This window comes from Euleptes europaea, chromosome 15, assembly GCF_029931775.1.
Source record: "Euleptes europaea isolate rEulEur1 chromosome 15, rEulEur1.hap1, whole genome shotgun sequence".
Lineage (NCBI taxonomy): Eukaryota > Metazoa > Chordata > Lepidosauria > Squamata > Sphaerodactylidae > Euleptes > Euleptes europaea.
Window position 1 is genome coordinate 13,940,935 of NC_079326.1, and position 21,177 is coordinate 13,962,111.

General features: G+C 41.0%; 1 protein-coding gene across 1 annotated transcript in view; it reads right to left on the bottom strand.

Moving 5' to 3' along the window:
* The window catches only part of SNX4 (sorting nexin 4), a 46,991-nt gene that overhangs the window by 20,868 nt on the left and 4,946 nt on the right, over positions 1-21,177 (bottom strand). Inside the window, exons 2-7 of the mRNA XM_056861137.1 lie at positions 14,299-14,417; positions 8,175-8,313; positions 7,100-7,249; positions 5,473-5,520; positions 4,380-4,435; positions 1,190-1,262 (exon numbers count right to left, since the gene is read on the bottom strand). Of these exons, the coding sequence (XP_056717115.1) occupies positions 1,190-1,262; positions 4,380-4,435; positions 5,473-5,520; positions 7,100-7,249; positions 8,175-8,313; positions 14,299-14,417 (585 nt within the window). The remainder of the gene's footprint in view (positions 1-1,189; positions 1,263-4,379; positions 4,436-5,472; positions 5,521-7,099; positions 7,250-8,174; positions 8,314-14,298; positions 14,418-21,177) is intronic.

Genomic DNA, 21,177 nt, shown 5'->3' on the forward strand with positions numbered 1-21,177 from the left:
AAGAAGCCCTGTTCCTAGAGGAAAGTGTATTAAACACAATGTTCAGATTTATAAATTTATCTGCACCACAAGCTTCACACAAAGCACAAGTGATCCGGTTTTATCACAAAAATGGGAATGGTGGGAGAAGAGGCCCTCTTCTTTTTGCTCCGCAGACTGGTCAGTCTTTACCTAAGCAAGAAAATACTGTTTTAAACCAAATCCCCCCACTATTTCCTCTTTGCTCAAATCCACATCTTCTGTATCATGACTATCTTACTTAGATTTTTTTAAGAAACATCTGACAGGGACCCTTATGCAAGACTGTTTTCAGAATTTCTAGTACCACACTCAGTTCAACCAGCCTCATCAACATGCTCATTGATATGCTAAAAATCTGAGGGATAGGATTTCTGACAATATTGGTTATTTTATTTAAAAGATTAGAAGTGCAGTACTAGTTTCCTGGGTGACAGAGACAGACAACATGCCAGGATAAGTAGTTCAGCAATTTAATATTTCACTTTAAGGAGCTATGCTATCATTCCAATATTCTATTACTATTTAACACATTTTATCACTATTGAGCATCTTTGAGGCACAGAAAGACTTTTTTTTTACACCTCCTCAGTACATGCACATTCTTGTCCCCCATCCCAGGACAAATAATTACAGAGCAGTTAGAGGGGGGAAATTGGGCACATGCTTACAGCATTTCCTAAAATTCTTCTGGGAGAGATCCTATGAAACTGATAATATTGTGAAAAGTAAGTAATTTACTGAAACCTCAATATAGATAAATCAACCCCTTAGACAGGACACAAAGTTCCCATAATGACACTAACTGGAAGAGTTTGGGATTGGAGTAAAACACAGCAGTAGGTCAGAAAGACTGCCGTACTTTCCCCAACAACCAACCATGGTTTCTCAGCTTCGCTTTGAGTACCACCAATTTAATCGGTAAAGCTGCTCATTTCCCCCTCCCCCCACATCACATCTGTGTCTCTCTTAAATATGCAACAGTGTATCATTGTAGTCAGTATCATTTGATTTATTTTGCGATAAACAGCACGGACAGGTATTTAAACAATCAATCTCCGAAAGTACCACTTTCACATAGTCTTATGTATGGATAGATGCCCCACTTATTTTATACATTTAAAGAAAGCTAACTTGTTACTCTGTCAGACTCCCGATGGGAAATACTTACAGCTCTGACTCTCAGAAGGTGTGATATGACAGACTGCAGCTCATCACTGTAGTGTTTAAGTTCTGTAAATCTCCTGGGATTGCGAAAACAGGAAGTACATCACTAGCAATCAGAGAAGCAAGCTCTCACAAATTGCATGACAGGATCACAATAAAACAGTTTAGCAATACTAAACCTGATTTGTTCAAATAGAATAATCTCAGGCTTCTTGGAACAGTCATCACAGACTAAAGTAATGACTTAAAAGATAAACTTTTTAAGTGAGTAGTTGGATCAGCAAAGTAAGGGTTTTGGTTTATCTGTTTGTGCCATGGGCACTCCATCTGTCCATCTGTTATGTGCGAATTAAATTCTAAATATATGTTCAGGCTACTTTTCTAGCATGAACCCACACACATACTCTGTACCTGTTTTCATGGGGGTGGGGAAGATGGAAAACAAAACACAATGCGATAGACATATTTATTTATTTAAAACATTTATTAGCCGCCTTTCTTCCTTATGGAGCTCAAGGCAGCTTACAATATATAAATAAAATACATAAAATAGAATACATAAAATACATACAACCCAAATTTAAAATCAGTTTAGGACTGCTTTAATCAAATACAATCCTAAATAAAACTGTCTTCAGCTGCCTCCTAAAGATTGAAAGTGAGGGGTGCACCTCGCTGGGGCTGTCACCAAAAAGGCTCTCCCTCAGGTGCCCATCAGACAAGCTTCTTTGATCGGTGGGACAGTCAGGAGGGCCTCTCATTGCAATCTTAATTCCTGGGCAGGAATACATGGGAGAAGACGGTCCTTCAGATACCCCAGTCTCAAGCCATGTAGGGCTTTTAAGGGCAAAATCAACACCTTGAATTGGGTTCAGGAGCAGATCGGCCGCCAGTGCAATTGCTGTAATATCGGGCTGACATGCTCCTGATTACTGACCCTGACCAGCAGTCTTGCCACAGCAGTCTGCAATAGGTGCAGCTTCCCAACACTCTTCAAGGGTAGCTCCAAGTACCCTTGTGCATTGCAACAGTCCAATCTAGATGTAACTAAGGAATGGATTACTGTGGCTAGATCTGACAGAACCAGTATCAGATGCAGCTGACGCACCAGCCGAAGCAGGGCAAAAGCACTCTGGACCTCTGCCGCCACCTGGTTTTCTAAGGTTACTGCTGCGTTGAGTAGAGCTTCCTAGCTGCAAACCTGGCTTTTTAAGGGAAGTATAACCCCATCCAAGACAGGAGAGGTCTCAAGTCCCAGGTCTGCCTTTCTACTACCCCAGAGCACCTCTTCCTTGTCAGGATTAAGTTTCAGCTTGTTCACCCTCATTCAGCCCATTACTGCATCCAAACATCGCCTTGATGGGAGGCAGCACAAGCTTCTCTAAGGTTACCTGGCCCCCCCAGTGTTACATCTTGCACCAGTGCCTAAGAACCTAGAAGTTCTGCTGTCGTGGGGAATTGTTAGGGAAAGGGATGGCAGGGATAGTTGTGGATGGGGGGGCATGCATTGGTGAGGATTTTGGAGTCTGCTTTCTGAATGACATCAATGGAAGCATGCCAAGCAAGACCTGACATTCAGAACAGGCTCAAGATTTTGGGGATTTTTTGTTTTGAGAAAGAATACCTTGACTAAAACTGAATTGATCAGGGAATAGAAGAATTATCCACCACAACAGATTCTTCACCAGTTCCACAACTGGCACTAGAGATGAATTTTCCAGAGAGTAGAATCAGCTGTCAGTCTTACTCCTCACCTCGTACCTCATACAGATGCACTAAACTTTCATTTTTAAAAATAATAATCCAGAATGAATGTATAATTGTTCATCTGCAATTGACTATGCCAAAAATACAATGCAAAGATGCTCCAGTGACTGAGGGAGGGGGAGGAAGAGGTGCATTAAGTGCTATCAAGTAGATGTCCTCCATGCCCTATTTCCTCCTACTTTCGTTCAAACAGGCCAGGCCAGGGACTTGCTGGACCAGGATTTTACACCCTTGCCTTAAGAGAGGAAAAAGTTAAATTTATACTGAATACAACAAGGTACCAGCTCTAATGTTGTAAAAATATTATATCTGTGGTCACACAAAACAAATGATTCTCAGCAATTGAAAATAATTACCATTACTGCTAATTACATATACCAGGGAGGGGGGAGAATTCTTCTCCAGTTTATTTTGTGCCTTCACCAACTTTTGTAATACAAAGGAAAGTACTGTAAGTACAGCCCATTTCCTCTTCTTATAGTAACAAGGGAGGAAGAGGTCTCCAAAAAGAGTAACAGAGCACGGCTGAACTACATGCAGAAGTAGTGGGGTGTGTGTGAGCAGAAGGCTTTGACAGTGTACAAGTCTGACCTTAAGAGTATGGTTCAGCCAACACAAGCAAAAGCAATAATCAGGAAAAATGAAGCCATGTTTTGCATTTGCATTTTAGAAAGTAGCTGATTGGACTACACACGATGGCAATTCAATAATAACCATGCTTTTTGTTCTGTTTTAAATTTTGTGGCTGAATACTATAAAGACAGTTTGACTGCCTATAAAGTAGGAAGAAAAAGAGCTTAGTTAAAGCATCCATTGAAGGTTGCTTTTTACATCAGCAGGATGCAACAATTTTATTTTCAGCTTCAATTACATAAGGTAGGAAAAGCTATGTGCTGGGTGCAACAGAAAAAAACTTGCAGAATGAGGTGCCGTGCTGCATCTTTCTGCCTTTTGCAAGCAGCCTGCTGTTTGTCCTCAAAATCCTCTCTGAGGGTCAGGGGACCCTCACAAAAATGAACCAGGTATACGGAGCTGCAGCAATCAGGGGAATCAGATATAATTGCCTCTTTTTCTGAGGTTCCCATTTTACAAGCGGAGCATTGAAGGAGACACTGTGACTTGCCAAAGATATTACAGTAGGTTTGTGACTGAGATAATATCAAAATTCACCATCCAATGGATCATACTTAATATCTGGGAAAGAAATTTAGGTCCTGTCAAGACACAAGGCTCTTCAGAATAGAGCTTTATAGTTCTTCCATAAAATAAGTTTTGGGTTTTTTTCTCATTTCTATTTTAAGGGTGTTTTTTTAAAGATTTGGTGTGTGTTTTTAAAAAAAATTAGCACATGCACTGAGAACTAAAAGTTAATGAGCCAAGATATTAACCAACTGTGACTAAGATTATTTAATTTTTCTTATACTTACTTGTCTGGGTTTTTTACTCTGAATGTTGCATTAAGAGCTTTTAATCTTGAATCTGCCTAGAATAGGGGAAAAGGAACACACTTATTAACTTATTTAAATCTAGAACCATAATAAGCTCCAAGACAAAATGCACATTTGAGTTTTAAAACTGTTGGCATAAATTTTATATCCCCTGTACTTTAAAATAATTATGAACCTGGCTCAACAGGAGCCAAGTAGAACCATTTTGACGACATGCTTCACACAGAAGGGCTACAGAGATGGCACTTTGATGTAGAAATGGAATGGTTGAATATGGAATGCTGTGTGATTTTACTTGAGCAAAGCACTATTAGCTAATTTTCAAAAATTTCACATTTACTGTCATAAAATACTGAGCGTATTTCACATACACTGCTACTGTAATTCTTACAATAAATCTACAACATAGGACAAATTACCCAGTTGTGCCGAACAGCAGTTCTTGCATTGGCTTCACATGCAAGCTGGCTGGGTGTCCAGATTTGGTCCAGAGCTGATGACTGGTTGAATATTAATTAGAATATTTTATTGTATTTGTTTGTATTTATAGGTTTTATTATTTATTTAAGTTTTAATGCTATGTTTGTGTATGCTGTGAACCACCCTGAGTCCTCTGTTTAGAAGAGTGTGTGGGCTATAAATCGAATAAAAACAAATAAGGAGAGCTGGGGGATAGCTTGTTCACCCATCTTGTAGTAGAAATATTGTCCTACATTTAATGCTTATAGGCTTTTAAAAAACTCATGCTTCTCCATGAAGCACGTGTCACATCCTATCATAAATATTTCCAAGACAATAAAAATATGCAGTCATTCTTGCAGTTTGAAAACACCCACTTCTGCTTGGAATACCAAGAGAAACCAAGTTTGGAATTTGCAAGGGGTACATGGATCAAGATAGCTGGACAAGCTGGACAAGCACCATCTTAATCTGTATATTTGCAATATTATGCTATGACTTAAGTTACCAAAATAATCTATATGGTTTCTTCTATATCATTGTAGACTTAGGATTCTATAAATTAATTTTACCTTTAATTAGACTAAGTCACACTATAAGTATCTATATTTACCTTCAGCTGAAACCCTGTCTCATTCACCATGTCCTTCCATCCACCTTCCTAGAAATGAAAATTTTATTTCAATTGATAGTTTCAAAATGGAATGAATGTGAACATTAGTTCTATACACACTCTGGTTCAATAAAGTTCACTACCCTCAAGCCAGCTTAGGTACAATGCACAACAGAAAGAAGATCTCTCAAAACACTCCCTATTCTATCTACTCCCAACCACTAGGACTGATTAGCTGCCAGAGATACAACAGTTAGCACTAAGGGGTACCTAGTTTCTCTGCAGCATGACTCATATAGATCCTCATGGCAAAAAAAACTTTGAGAATCTGTCACTGATGGGCACTGATGGGCATCTCGTTGTCAGACTTTGGAAGAACAGAAGCTTTGGCTATAATAAAAAAGAGTATCAAAGAGATTGATTATGATAGCACATCTTTTCGTGCTTGTCGTGTTTGCTCATCTCAGTTTTTTTGAATACCACCACGTGGTTTGCCTGCCTATACCTACTCATTGACAATTCCTCATCTTTCTAGAGCCTTCTTTCTAGCTAAACACTAACCCTTCTATGGTTATGCAAGGCAGAATTCTGAATTTACCATACTCGGAAAGGACTTGTCCGTGCTCTTTTGGCTCCATTGCCTCATTAGCTCATCTGCTCTTGGAATGTTGTTTCTATGAGGACCTTAGAGCATAATATATCTCTCCTCTTTCAATACATAAATCCAGTGCCTCTGTGTCTGATATAATGCCTTTTTTATTAAGTGATAGGGATCCCAAGGCTACACTGGCAGCAGCAAAATTTATCTCATTCCTTATATCCCTCAAACATTAGACTCAAAGCTATGCTGCTCAAGATCAATAGATCAAGGACCTTCTAAGAGATAAAGGAAAGGAAAGAGAGACAACAGAGCCAGTCAGTGGCTGCTCTTTCCCAGAGCATGAGTTCAACCCCTACAGGCACAGCAGAACTGCTTTTCATGTGACAAGTATAACATGTCACCTGACTCTTAGATATACGACAGACCAGGACAGAAATTTTCACTGGATAATTCCCCCTTCCAAAATCCAGTTTTCAAAAATCTAGACAGAATCTTATTAACCATCCCCTTGGGTCAAGGGTTTTTTTTTTCCCCCGGGGGTGGGGGTTTAAATAGAAAGTTCTATTCTAATTACTAACATCTATAAAAAATGGATGATGAAGTAGCACTAAAGGAAGCATCTTTATGAAGGGTGGAATGGGAGCAGCTGTTTTGTTCAGCAGAAGAGAAGGAAACAGAGGCCAACACCCTATGAAATAGGCTTGGGGAGGCTGCTGGTTCCCTTGGATTCTTCAGTGGCTTTTGATATCACTGACCATGGTATCCTTCTGAATTGCATGGAGACATTACCTTAAAACTGGTCTGGTATATAAACCGGTACATACCATGATAAGCAGTGCTGATTAAATGATACGACATAATATGACAACATAAAACACAAATTTCTACTGCAACTTAGAATTAGAGCAGAAGATATGTGAATAGATGAAATAAAATTATTTACACACGTGCATATATTATTAATTACGATCAAGTCAAGATATCACTTTTTAAACAAATACAGCCAACAGCATTCTATTAAGCTACCTTGGTTAAAAAGGAATTAAAAATTCTGTCCTGACAAAGGATAGGATGTGAAGCCACACGTAAGAGAAAATTTTCCAAGCCAATTCTTCGTCTTTCCACAAAATCTGGATCCATGTTATCTGCTGATAATTTATGCCAAACAAACTCTGCCTGTGGATTAAGGAAGGCAAGGTTGTGAATACTCCATTTTAAGAAAGCACAAAGAAATAATTCTAAAGCCCATAACAGGGAGGCTGTATATTTGTCAATTAAGCATACTGACAGAATGGTTTGGTTCAGCTATTTCCATGTTAGTCCACTGTAGCAAACCAAAACAGATGCCCAATGGCACCTTAATGAATAACAGTATATATTCCAGCATGAGCTAAGAGCTCTGACTTATGCTAGAATATATGTTGTCCGTTTTTAGTGTGCCACTCACTGGACTTCTTTTTTGGTTCAGGTATAACATGTTACCACGACATATTTTATCTGTTTAGTGAAATTGGGATTCAGTTTGCAGATGATCATTCAAATTCTGTTTTTTCTTGACAAGTGCTACTTTTGTTATTTTTGCCACAAGGAGACTCGGCTGGAAACCCAGTCTGCGTTTTGCTATGATGGGCGGTGCTGAGGTATAAGCCAGGATGTCTGCCTTTGTACATCATTAAGTTAAGACTATCTTCAAATCATGATTTCAGATCCTACCTTGACTTACTCTAACCCAACCACAATTAGCAAATGATCACACTATTCAGTTTGTTCAATTAAACCATGGTTTTGTGTGACATCTGAACGGACCCCACACACTTATTAATTAATTCAGCAACACTGAAGCCTTGAGCGCTGACCACCAGAAATTTGCTCAGGCTTGGCCTTTGAGATTTCAATAGGTATTGGCCACATACTTAAAAGCCTATCTTTACAAATTAAAAGGCTGCTCTTTAAATAAAAAAGCCCTGACAGTGAAGATTTTCATATTACATCCTCATTTATTTGCTTGACTGAAACAAATGGAACAATTATACAGTCCTGGATAAATGCAAGTATGTGCATCATGGAGGCAGAGAAAACAGAATGAGATAAGCTTTCTTACCCGTTTTTCTGGCAATGGTGGAACAATGACATGTGGATAGTTAACTAGCAAATAATTCCTCAACAATTCAAATTCACTATATCGTCTCCAGAGAGAATCTGGGGGGGAACAGTGACCTTCAGCCTGCGACTCCACAGCCCTGAAATACATCAGAACACAGCATTCTCTTCAATATTATGATCAGTACAAATGTCACAATTTAGAGCTATAGAGGCTTGAGAAATTCTACGCTAAGATTATTGCAGCGGTCTTTGAAGTGACATCATCCTGGGCAATTAGCTATGGAAAAACAAATACTAACTGTGAGTTTCATTAGTATTGCTATCTGAAAACTTTCAAAATGCTGTTACTGTTTTCTTTCTTTAGAGTGCTTTGACAGTCTTTTGCATGCTACTGTGTCCTAAAGCGTTTTGCCTATATACAAAACAGTATGTCAGTGTTAGATTAAGCAAGGATTACGTATGCTTAAAAAATAAACCAATATATTCTGTAAACTGCAACCAAAACAAAACAATACTCCATTTCAATATTTCCCCAGAACTGTACTGAGGTTCTGTCCCCATCAAGATAGAAGACTTCCAAAGCGTACTGTTCTTAAGTAAATAAATTTTGAGAAGAACTAGTACAAACTGTCAGCAAGGTATTTTGAGATCATCCACAAGTTGATTTAATGCATTGTATTAAACAGTCAAGTGGCATAATTTATTCCAGTAGGGTTTTAAATTGTGCAGTGCCTAATCAGAAACTGCTACTTTTAGTTATCTGTAGAAAGAAATTACAGAAGCAAAACAATCTTTTTATGTTCTTTCCAAAGTGCAAGAATAAAACTAAAGAATGTTTTAGGGCAAAGTACATACTCTGCATTCAGACAGAGGACAAGCAGTTCATTTGTACAGGTGGAGTCCAACGCCCCCCCCCCCACATGCTGATTCACCATGTGGGGAGGGAGAGTCTGCACAAGCATGTTGGCCCTGCCCCCATAATCACTGAGTGGTCTGCGGGGGCAAACATGTGGAGAACGTGCCCTCACGCACACCCCTCTCCCCATGATTAGCAACATTCCAAAACCAGCATAGTTGCTAATGGGGAGGGCATACACGTGGTAAACGCCTGAGGGGTTGTCTGTACCGAGCTCATGATTCTCATGACACTAGGAGGAAAAAAAGATACCTGTAAATGGAACACTGTCCATCTTAGACCAATATATCTCAGGAATGCCCACAGTTGTCCATCACGAAATTTGCCCCTTTTAGTAACATGTTTTTCCACAGACTGATAATCACATGAAAATGAAACACACTATTAAACAGAAATTGTGATGCAACCTTTTGATTTAGATTGGACATCTGGTGCTCACAGATTTTATCACATAGAAAAATGTTACATGTATGATCACTGCATAATAAATTTCTCATATCTGACTCCAGGCAAAGAGACTATAATGATCTCTGATAACCTGAAACCACAGCTTCAAGATTTCTGAGGTCCAGAACCCCCTCTTATATTATAGCAAACATTGTTTTAAACTCATTTTAGTTTCATAAATATACAGTCACAAACTTATTAATTGTTTAGGCATTTATATAATGGTTTAAACACCACATTAAGCGGCATGAGCTGACACACAAACTTTTGATAAGATACACTGCTTACTAAAATGCATCTCTCTACATGTGTTTTCCATGTATCCTTTTGAAAATGTTTTGCAAAAGATAATCAAAGACGTAAGAATTCCCTCAAACCAGAAGAAAACAATTCATTATTCAGCATTCCAATACATACCTGGATGAGGCTATTCCTCCTTCAATATGCTAACAAATTGCTACCAGACACTTAATTTTGAAAGCCACACATAAAGCAAAAAATCACTGTGCAACTCTGACCTATGGCAGCTTAATCTAAAATCTAAAAGGGCAACTTGTAAGTATGCTTTCCCTAGAGTGCTCAACTCATTCCTGAATTGCAAAGCACTAAGAACATTGCAACAGCCAAATATGTTTAGTGAGGAATATTCACGATATACCTGGCCAATGAAAAAAGACAGACAAATCCTAGTTTGCCGTGACAAGTTTCCTTTGCTCTTTTACACACCTCCCCGAGGACCTGCTAGTATCCCAGCCTGCAATGCAGGAGTGGCACTGAGGAACAAAGCCAGGATGTCTGCATTTACATCACACAAAAACATAGTTAAGACTGTGGTTAATAAACCAACTTCAAACCATGGTTTCAAATCCTGGTTTAATGGCCCATAACATTTTTATTGTGTTATTAACCAAATAAGAGTAGGAAGAACAACATTTTTGGCACCTTATTTATTTTCTGCACAGAACTGTGCAGAGAGGTATTGAACCCCACCAACATCCCCTCACACAGCACAGCAGCTAAGGTTCATTTGAATGCTGCCCAGCACCAAAGGAGCATAACTTGAGACCCAGGGTGGTATAGGACCCAGTGTTGGATTAGGATCTGGGACACCCAGGTTTGAACGCCCACTTGGGGAGGAATGAAACTGCTGCTGACAGGAATAAATCAGTGCAATATTCTAAAAATGCTGCACAGCTTACCAGCTTCCATGTACTTAATTCAAATTACTGGCTTTTATCTATATAGCTCTGAAATGTCCAGATTCCAATTACCTCAAGATGCATTTATTTCTACATTATTCACCCCCTCACATATACACAAAGACAAATTTATGATCCAAAAAGTACCATCCTCTGTGAATGATAGATTAGCACTGGTAGGGAGGAGTGCTTTTTCTGTGAAAGGCCTGCTTATCCTTTTCAGCCTTCCAAAAGCTGACAAAGATCTTTTGGGTTCCACTGAGAATATGATAAAGTCTTTTAGGAGGGTATGATGCACAGTTTTTATTTTACTGTGATTGTGTCAAGGAACAAAGCTTGCTGAGAGAAAATCTATGGTTTGTTTCCTTCCCAGTAATCAGGATTCTAAACCAGGAGGGAAGGAGCAGGCAAACCAGAGAATTTGAGGTTATTTCACCTCAAACAAACTGGTTTGTTCACCACATCTGAATGCAGCTATAACAGGAAATACTTTTGTGGCCAAATACTTTTGGATGAAGGCTCGACTAATTTTTGTTCGGTACTTTTTCCAGGGGAGTGTTTCTTTAAAAAAGAAAAAAAGAAAGGAAATGGAAAGCTGGGATTCTTCATTTCCATAAATGAAACAATGTAGGTAAAAGAGGTGGCTGCGTTATGAAGCCACAAAATATCTGTTGGGAGAATATCTCTTTTTAAAGGATTTTTGTTTCAGAAACCTACAGAAATTAATCGTTATTCCAAGCACCTTCTTTATCATCTTATAACTGTATCCACATCCAATGCTGTAGCCACTGCTTCAGTTAAGAAGGATAATTACTTGACATTTGGTCTAGCTTTTCAATTTGTTTTCATTCCGAAATATAATACTTGTTAACTGTTTCAACAAGAAAACCACACACTTGCTCTTAACAGAGCTATAACATTATTCCTTATTCAGGAACTGAACCAAGTGCCTGGGGAAAAATATTGACGGAAAAAAATTAAACCCTGATTTTCACCTTTTAACTAATAAGTGAGGAGATTACATGTCTGAAAACTACATTTGTTTACTTTAATGTGCCAAAAAGAAGCATTTAGCTAATCTTTTCACTCATTCTCCTAATTACCTGAAATGAGCCATTAAACTGCAAGAAAAAAACAGAAAAGGAAGGAAGTATATTGAGTTTATTTAACAGTAATAATAAAACTGGTACACTACATGAATTATGTAGTTACACTGTTTTAGCATTCTAGGCAACAGGTGACACTTTCACTCCATTTCAGAACAGCTTTTTCTGTTTGTGGCACTAAAAAAATTTGTAATCTTAATGCACACTTTACTGAGTAAACAGGCACAAGATCAGGCCATCAGAAATCTTTCCCCTTCCATTACCTTCTAACTACACATGGAGATGTGGGACAAAACTTATTCAAAAATTCTTTCCAGTACTTTATCTTCCAAGTAAAATTTTCCATTTCGAAGATTCATTGTTTCACAAAACTAACAACAATTAATGGAAGCCATTGCCAATATGGCATAAGGCAAGCTCAGCAATTTCAGTTATAATTAATGGTTTTCAAGTGATTATTCCTAAGAATTGTGTGACAGCGTGCTTGTATGTTTTACTCATTTGTAAACTGGGAATTTGGGGGTGGGGAAGATGGACCATAAATACATATAATACTCTAAATAATAATCAAGTTATGAATTCACCTGATTGACTGTGCAGGTCAAATCAAAACCAAAGCTAACGTTCTTGTTTGTATGTCATCTCTTACATGTTAGAAAGGATGTTATAATCACTAGTCTGATCTGGAGCTAATGGGGAAAGGTGTTAGTTTGCCAGTTGGGAGTTAAGTTTGGACACTCAAATGTATTAGATGGAGATTGTGGCAAAAAGGGTTAGCGGAAGAGGAGGCTGCGTTATGGACAGCATAGGGAACAGGTTATTAATTCAGTCCCCAGATCCTGCCTTGACTGGGAGAGGGTGTTACTGAATTATAGCTGGTGGCTACTTCAAGGGTAACAATTTTGCTGCAGTGAATAACACAGCCTCTGGTGAGAGTTCTGTCCCCCCTTGGCAGGCTCACTGTTTAAAGTTATAACCCCAAATCTCAACCTTAATAATTAGTATTCTTCCTCAATTTGTTTTCTTGTACATAAACTTTGCTCTTGCTCCCTTTTTTAATGGAAAAACAATTTTGTCCTGTCAGATTTTTACTTCACACCAATACTGGCTTGGGTGCGGGCTTTATATTCAAGCCAGAATTCCAGCTCCATTTCCTGCTGTAATTCCCCACTGCAGTGGGAAGGCAGGAAAGTGACAGAAAATACTTTGAGCCCTATGAAACTGTCACATCCCCTACAGCACATCTCAAGAAACTTCTGTAAGCTTTGTGTTTCCTATTCTCTCTCCAAAACACCCTCAATAACCCAAAATGGTCAAAACACATTTTCTATTGTGCTGTTCCTGTCTGCCCAGTTGTTCTTTACAATGCTATGTACAACAATTATAATGTATAATGAGCAGCAGTACCAGCAAATGAGATGTAAATTATACCCTGTCGAACAACTATAACTTGTTTCATTTCCTTGCTGCAGTCAAGACACTATTCTAGTACCCTTTTGGCATAAGGAAAGTCTATTGGGAGGGAAGTGGCAACACCACTGGACTCGAGCACATTTTTGCTGCCAACCATGTTATCTGCCATCACGGCTACTATGCAAGTCTTTAAATCTCCTTATCCCCTAAGACCAAACTGTGCACAGTTTTCTCATTTTATATATTAACCTAAGTTTCAGGAGGGTAGCTGTTACTCTGTAGCAGTGGAACAAAATCCAAGTCCAGTAGCACCTTAAAGACCAACAAAATGTTCTAGGGCGTAAGCTTTCATGTATCAAAGCTCACTACATCAGCTATGGATATGTTAATTCCATAAGGTTACTACTACCTGAACTGAGAGAGGGAAGCAAGTCTCTTTCATTCAGCTGATATGCCCAACTCTTACTGCTGAGCATAACATCAGGTTATGTGTATCTACATAGCTAGCTTGAGATGCATGACTTGAGATCCCAAACATATATACTACATGAAGCAAAGAGTTTTAAAAACTAGAAGTAGATTTCTTAGTAATAGCTTTTTAATATGTGATAGGAAATGTCGGTCTGCAGACTCCAGGGTCCAAATAACAAGTGGATTTTTACTTCATTTTAAATAAAGTATTAAGTAATCCTAACCTGCAACCCATACTTCAACTCTGAAGTTCCACAAAAAGCTTGGTTGGCTGTTTTCATTGTAGCACTAACATGTCATTTCAGCATCTATATCAGAGCACTAAATCATTTCAGTTATCATCACACTGTACTTCCAGTGGAACTAAATCCAGTTCATATCAACATCAGCCTGGGGAATTGTGCACCAGCCTCAGCTGATTAACATGGACAGTCCTTCAGTTGCATGTTAGGAACATAAGAAAAGCTAGGCCCATCAAGTCCAGCAGTCTGTTCACACAAGAATCAAGAATTAATTTAAAATAAATTAAATGAAAATTAATATACTTCTCATTTAATTTATTTTACCCACCTTGTTTCCACCAGGTAAGCTGTGTACGTTTCCTGCATGTTCATGGCATTTCGTCCAGTCCGTTTCTCTGCTTCTGAGACACTGATTTCTATTTTCTTCAACAAACAATCTTCCATCATCTTTTTAGAAAAAGACAGAGAAAGAACTTTTAAGTCTTAGATATGGAAAAAAGTCCTTAAAAGTAAAATACTGAATGTGTAAAATCCTGTATCATTTATTAAATATGTATAAAGGTTTTTGAAGAGGTGTGTTGAAAATGACTTGTGCCTGATGGAGGGGAGTAAGTGTAAGGTCAGTGAGTTCTCAAACTTCCAACATGGTAACTGTCCACACATACAATCAAGAAGTAAAACCTGATTGAGCCTCACCAGTTACAGACAAGACAAAATCAGGATGCCTTGGGTTTTTCACAAAACTGAATGATTCAGGAGGGCTTTTTAAAACAGGTAATAGCGTTATACTGAAATGAAATGGTACGGAAAGATGCCTTGGAAAGGGTTAGATACTGTGCAATACAGTGTTGAACACATGAAGCTGCCTTTTACTGAATCAGACCCTTGGTCCATCAAAGTCAGTATTGTCTACTCAGACCGGCAGTGGCTCTCCAGGGTCACAGGCAGAGGTCTTTCACATCACCTACTTGCCTAGTCCCTTTAACTGGAGATGCCGGGGATTGAACCTGGGACCTTCACAGCCCCTGTGTTGCTGTAAGTATGCTCCTACTATGTAATTTCTGCATAGTTTAACGCGTCGTGTTTAAATGATTGTTTTGTTTTAGCTCTTTTCTGATTTCTGCAATCCAACCCCTAATGCATTGTTTATTGGATGACCCAGCCTGTTGATTGTATTTGACTTACACTGTGTAATCTGCCTTGAGTCTCAATGAGTGACTTACACTGTGTAATCTACCTTGAGTCTCAGTGAGAAAGGCAGACTATAAATAATGTTAATCATAAATAAGATCAATTATTCTGTAAATAACAACTATCAGTCCTTTGCTTTTCGTTAAATTACAAAGCCTGGCTCTTTAAAAAGCAAAAGGCAGCCTGTACATGATTTCATGCTCAGTAGGCACAGTGATGTAAGCAGGTTAAATAACAGCACAAGGTAGCCCTTTTGATGGCAGAAAGGCAGGATTGTAAATTTTGTAAAAATTAAGTAAAATATATTATTTGACATTCAAGACCAAAGAGTACAAAGAGAGTTTAATACGGTCCAAGACCAGCATAAAAACATACCAGATATACATACATAACACATATAAAAGTGTATCAAGTGCGAGCCCCTATAACATCTTACAATCTCTCACTCATAAAAGCCGTGAAGCGCATAATGTTAAAAATATTACATGTTTGGAATTAGCATTAAAAAAAATCTAAAATCGCTCAACCATTAAGTCTGACCCATGCACGCCTGATCCTCATAGCTTGCCACCCAAATTTGGCCACTTTAAAAGTTATCTCCATATTCTTGTCTGCGAGCATGTTAGAAAGACTAAAAGCTCTAGATCGCCCTGGGAGGCCCAATAATACAGAAAGAACGGCTTCTCGTATCTTGTTGTAGATTTTGCATTCAAACACAACGTGCTCAAGGGTCTCAGTACTCCCATCAGAGCAGGGGCATAATCGTCCTGCATATGGTATCTTTTTGTATCTCCCTTCCAAAACGGCTGAAGGGAGTGCGTTACAACGCATCAGGGTGAAGGCCTCCTGTAGTCTGGACTATCTAAGTGGGAAAGGTAAGACATCGGGACTACGTTGGTAAGAGTGCTGCAATTGTAGCATATGTTTTTGATTCTACTTAGGTCATGCTGTCCACGTCCAGAACGCTTTGCCTGATCAGGGCTCTGGCCTGTGGATGGTCCATTGATAGGAGCGATGTTGTGAGAGACCATAGTAGCCTAGTTTATTCATCATATTTCTCAACCAGGGGAAAACAAAAGTGTCATACAAAATTAAGTTAACAAGTCCTTTGGGATGTGATGCTATTTTGAGCCAATAGGAGATCGAGACAATCCATATCCTTGCTTCAATCGTTACTTCCCCTGTCTCCATTCGAATTGCAGCATTGGAGACACTGGGAGGGACTTGTAGTACAGCTCTCAGGAATTTGGATTGGATTTTCTCCAACCTGGAGTAATTTGCTGTGTTAATAAGCGGCCCCCCATATAACATTTGGGAAAGGGTTTTGGCTTTATATAACTTAACAGCAGCTGTAACCGAGCGTCCTCCCTTAGTCCAAATTTTTTTTAATATAGCTGCGGCACTTTTGGGGGCATTGGCGGAGACATGGGCTATGTGAGAATTCCTAAATCCTGTTGCCTGAAAGACCACACCCAGGTATTTATAGCAGTGTACCTGCTCTATCTTAATCCCATTCAGACTCCAGGAGTGCAGTTTTGGTTTATTGGCAAAGACCATTACTTTAGTTTTTGAGTGATTAACCTCGAGTTGATTGTCAGTGCAATAGATCGCAAGCAGGTGCAATGCCCTCCTGATGCCAATAGGTGTTCTAGAAAGAAGAACGGCATCGTCCGCATATAGTAACAGAGGAATGTGCCTGTCCACCAGTTTTGGGGGGTGCAGCTCTTGCTTGTTTAAACATGCTACCATTATTATTGATGTAAAAATTGAACAATAATGGCGCTAGTATGCAGCCCTGTTTGACCCCCTTCCTTGTTACAATGGGGTCGGTTAGCTGCCCTTGATGGTTACATCTTACCCGTATTGTGGTTCTTTCATATAGGGCTCGAATCAGGAACAGAAGCCGTCTGTCTATTGTAGAAGCGCTTAGCTCTTCCCAGAGAATGGATCTTGGGATTGAGTCAAACACCGATTTCAAATCAATGAAAGCTGCATACAGTGAGACCTAAGACCACTCCTATTCATTAATCATGGCAGAAAAAACAAAACTACAACAGAAGAGAGATCATAAAAAAGAAGAAACTTGTTTCTTGTCCTTTCTGCTTTCTTAGACTTTCATGACACTAGTTAACTGCTTACACCAAATCTGACAACAAAAGTGCAGAGCTGCTTTACATACTATGCATTAAGAGAACAATATCACACTGTGCAGGAAAGTGTCATGATAGCCATGCATTTCCAGCACACATATAACACACTGTACAACTGAAGCATAATTTTTTAAAATGGACACTTTGTGTATAAGTTAACTTTTATCCCGCTTATCTTCAAAGGAGCTTAGAACAGTACACACAGATCCTCCCCACCATTTCATTTTCACAACAGACCTGTAAGATACATTGGGCCAGACACTGTCTCTCAGCATATGGCCACTAAGCTCAGTGGCAGAGTGGAGATCTGAACCTAGGTCTTCATGGTCCTAGCCAAACATTAACTATTAACCTGCAATCTACTAAACAGCCATTGTCTTTTCAGCTATACTATGACATTTCTCTTCTCTCTACCTCTCACTCTCTGATGATGCACAATAAATATGACTAAGATATCAAATAAAAAATAGGAATAAAGCAGTACTTAAAAAGCTTCATACTTCTCTTTCCACAAATGTTTGCTCAAATAAAACTCATTTTATTAGCCACTGAAAGTAGTGTGGATGCCAAACAAAGACTACTGAGGAGCAAGTTTCACAGTCTGCTCCGACAGGTTCACATGGGAGACAGCAGTACTTCAGATAACCTCAGTCTCAGACCATGTAAGGTTTTACAGATCAATATCAGTACTTTTAACTGTGCCCAGAAACAAACTGCAAGTGCAGATCTTTAAGCATCAGAATAATATCCTCAGAGCAGTAAGTTCCAGTTAACAATCTGCCCCCTGCACTGAACCAGATGTAGTTTACAAATCCCATGTAAAGGGCAACCCCTTGTAAAGAACACCGAGGTAATCTAACCTGATATTTATCAAAGCATTGAAAAGAACAATAAGATCTTTTATCAGGAACCTGGCTCACAAACAAAGGGTGCCTTGGTCACAGACACCATTTATATGATGCCTCCCAATCCAAGCTTAGTCATGAAACCCAGAAGGATACCTTGGTTTGGATCCTGTGGACAAAAGGACTGCAGATCTTCTCTGCATTCCACTTTTCCCACCGTTCCCCCCCACCCCCGCATCTCTGAGCAAATTTGTTCCTGAGATTTGGGGGGGGGGGACTTGTACGGTCTAATAACCATATGGGTCAGGAGGCTGCAATGAGGATGGAGGCAAAACAGCCCTCCTTTCCATCAGTGAAGCTGTTATAATGGAAGAAGAAGAAAGGGTGATTTCATCCCCCTCCCCACTGCAGCCTCCCAATCCATGTGGCTTTGAAACCATTAAGATGCCAAAATTCCAGGAATAAACTTTCACACAGTACAAAAGGACTGCTGGGGGGGGGGGGGCGAGACATGGGAAAGATCCATGACTGTCAGTATCTTCTGCTGATGGCTCAAGGGATCAACCCATGACTGACGCTATTGTCCACCAAAGGGTCACATGCCCCCCATCTCCCAGTGTATGCATTCAGCCAGGGAGACCATGGGAGTTTCTGTTTCCAGTCTGTGCCCAAAGCCAGACTGAAGTGGATACAGATAATTCAAGAATCATTGGTGGTGGGCTGCTGTCCCACACCCACTCAAATTCTTTGCACAAGGGTGGGAGATTAGCAAACCAGCTGATAAATTTGAGAGGATTTCTTCAAGAGCAGTATCACTACTGTCCGGGGGCTAGGCCTATCCCCTCTGTTAATACATTTATCACCACCACCTGAGCCCAACCAGTAAGTCAGATGTTTTTAATCATAACAGGTAAAGGCCAACCATGTAAATGGTAGGCCATGCTTGCCAAAGCATGTGTCCCCATCCTCATGCTGCAAAAACTAAAATTAATTCAAGCATCCAACCACTTAAGGGAACATTAAACAACTATATCATGCTCAATGAGCCATCCAAATTGGAGCAAAAGCAAGCCACTTGATTTGCAATGCAATTAGCAAACAAGCCATAGTAGGCTACAGAGGATTCTGCTAGGTCATCCTGAGACCCAGATTGAAGTCTTATAATTTTGAAAAATCTCCCAAATGACACTGTACAAATATTTTGCTACCACCATTGTAAATTCTCCTTGCCACCATAGCACAGGCCCATAATGGGCTCTAACCTGTGTTCTGTCAAGAGGCAGCAAATAAAAACACAAAAACTTTCCACAACTTTTAGTTCCTCTAAACTTGGGGAACAAGAGCAACAGAAGATCTAAGCTTGGGGAAGGTGGAGGTAACGTTAAAGGCCTTTACTCAACCCTCTTGCAGTTGGTGATGTTCTTTCTATGAATACTGTTGTGACTAAAGATGTTACTTACCATAGAAACAAACAAGCTAGTAAATTGTGAATAAATTTGCCTGAAGCAGTGGATATGATCTTTTATATGCACCTCCATGTTTTTATTTTCTTAATCTTACCTCATTTTTGTAATCTTCCACTCACATATCCTACGTAAGACTGACAATGGTTAACACAAAAATATCAGCTTAGTCAGAATCTCTTTTTTCCATTATTGACATGGACGAGGAGACTACCGTATATACTCGTGTATAAGCCGAGTTTTTCAGCCCAAAAAAAGGGCGGGAAAAGCCGGCCTCGGCTTATACACGGGTCAATACGGTAGAAGGGGGAACGAGGAAGGAGGGAGGGGGGAACTTACCTCTGCTGCCGAGCCACCGCCATTTTCCCCGGCCGGGAGGGGCCCTGGGCAGCCTCTCTGCAGCAGCAGAGAGGCTGCCTTGGCCCCCCCCTCCGGCCCCCGCCGCCATTTTCCCCGGCCGGGAGGGGCCCTGGGCAGCCTCTCTGCAGCCGCAGAGAGGCTGCCCTGGCCCCCCCCGGCCCCCGCCGCCATTTTCCCCGGCCGGGAGGGGCCCTGGGCAGCCTCTCTGCAGCCGCAGGGAAGCTGCCCTGTCCCCCCCCGGCCCCCGCCGCCATTTTCTCCCGCCGGGAGGGGCCCTGGGCAGCCTCTCTGCAGCAGCAGAGAGGCTGCCTTGGCCCCCCCCTCCGGCCCCCGCCGCCATTTTCCCCGGCCGGGAGGGGCCCTGGGCAGCCTCTCTGCAGCCGCAGAGAGGCTGCCCTGGCCCCCCCCGGCCCCCGCCGCCATTTTCCCCGGCCGGGAGGGGCCCTGGGCAGCCTCTCTGCAGCCGCAGAGAGGCTGCCTTGGCCCCCCCCTCCGGCCCCCGCCGCCATTTCCCCCGGCCGGGAGGGGCCCTGGGCAGCCTCTCTGCAGTCGCAGAGAGGCTTCCCTGGCCCCCGCCGCATTTTCCCCGCCGGGAGGGGCCATGGGAGGCCCCTGCCCGTCGCGCCGCTACCGCCCACGCGCCTGGGCGCCTTCCTCCGGCCGGCAGCGGCCTGGAGGGGCCTCCTGCCAGCCCAGGAAGGACGCGCCGCCGCCGCTTCGCCGCCTCTCCAGGTAAGGAGTGGGTTCAGGGTCTTTTCCCCCTCCCCCCTTGGATGGGACTGGGGTCGGGGTGGGTCGGGAGGGCCTGGGAGGCGGGAGGGCGACCTGGGCAGGGACCCTGCGCTCTAAAATGGCGGCCGCCATTTTAGAGCGCAGCATTGCGGGTAAAGGAAATTTCTTATTGCCCCTCGGCTTATACGCGGGTCAATAAGAAATTCCCTTTTCTGGCCTCTAATTTGGGGGTCGGCTTATACTCGGGTCGGCTTATACCCGAGTATATACGGTAAAACACACATTAAGAGTGGTTTTGTTAGAACCATCTAAGACGACCACATGGTAGTAAACCTTTCAACCAGTTTGTTGCACTTTGAAAATTACATATGGTCCAGAACGCAGCAGCCAGGCTGTTAACCAGGTCATGCTGTTATGAACATTGGTTCTTGTAGGTTATCCGGGCTGTGTAACCGTGTTCTTGGAA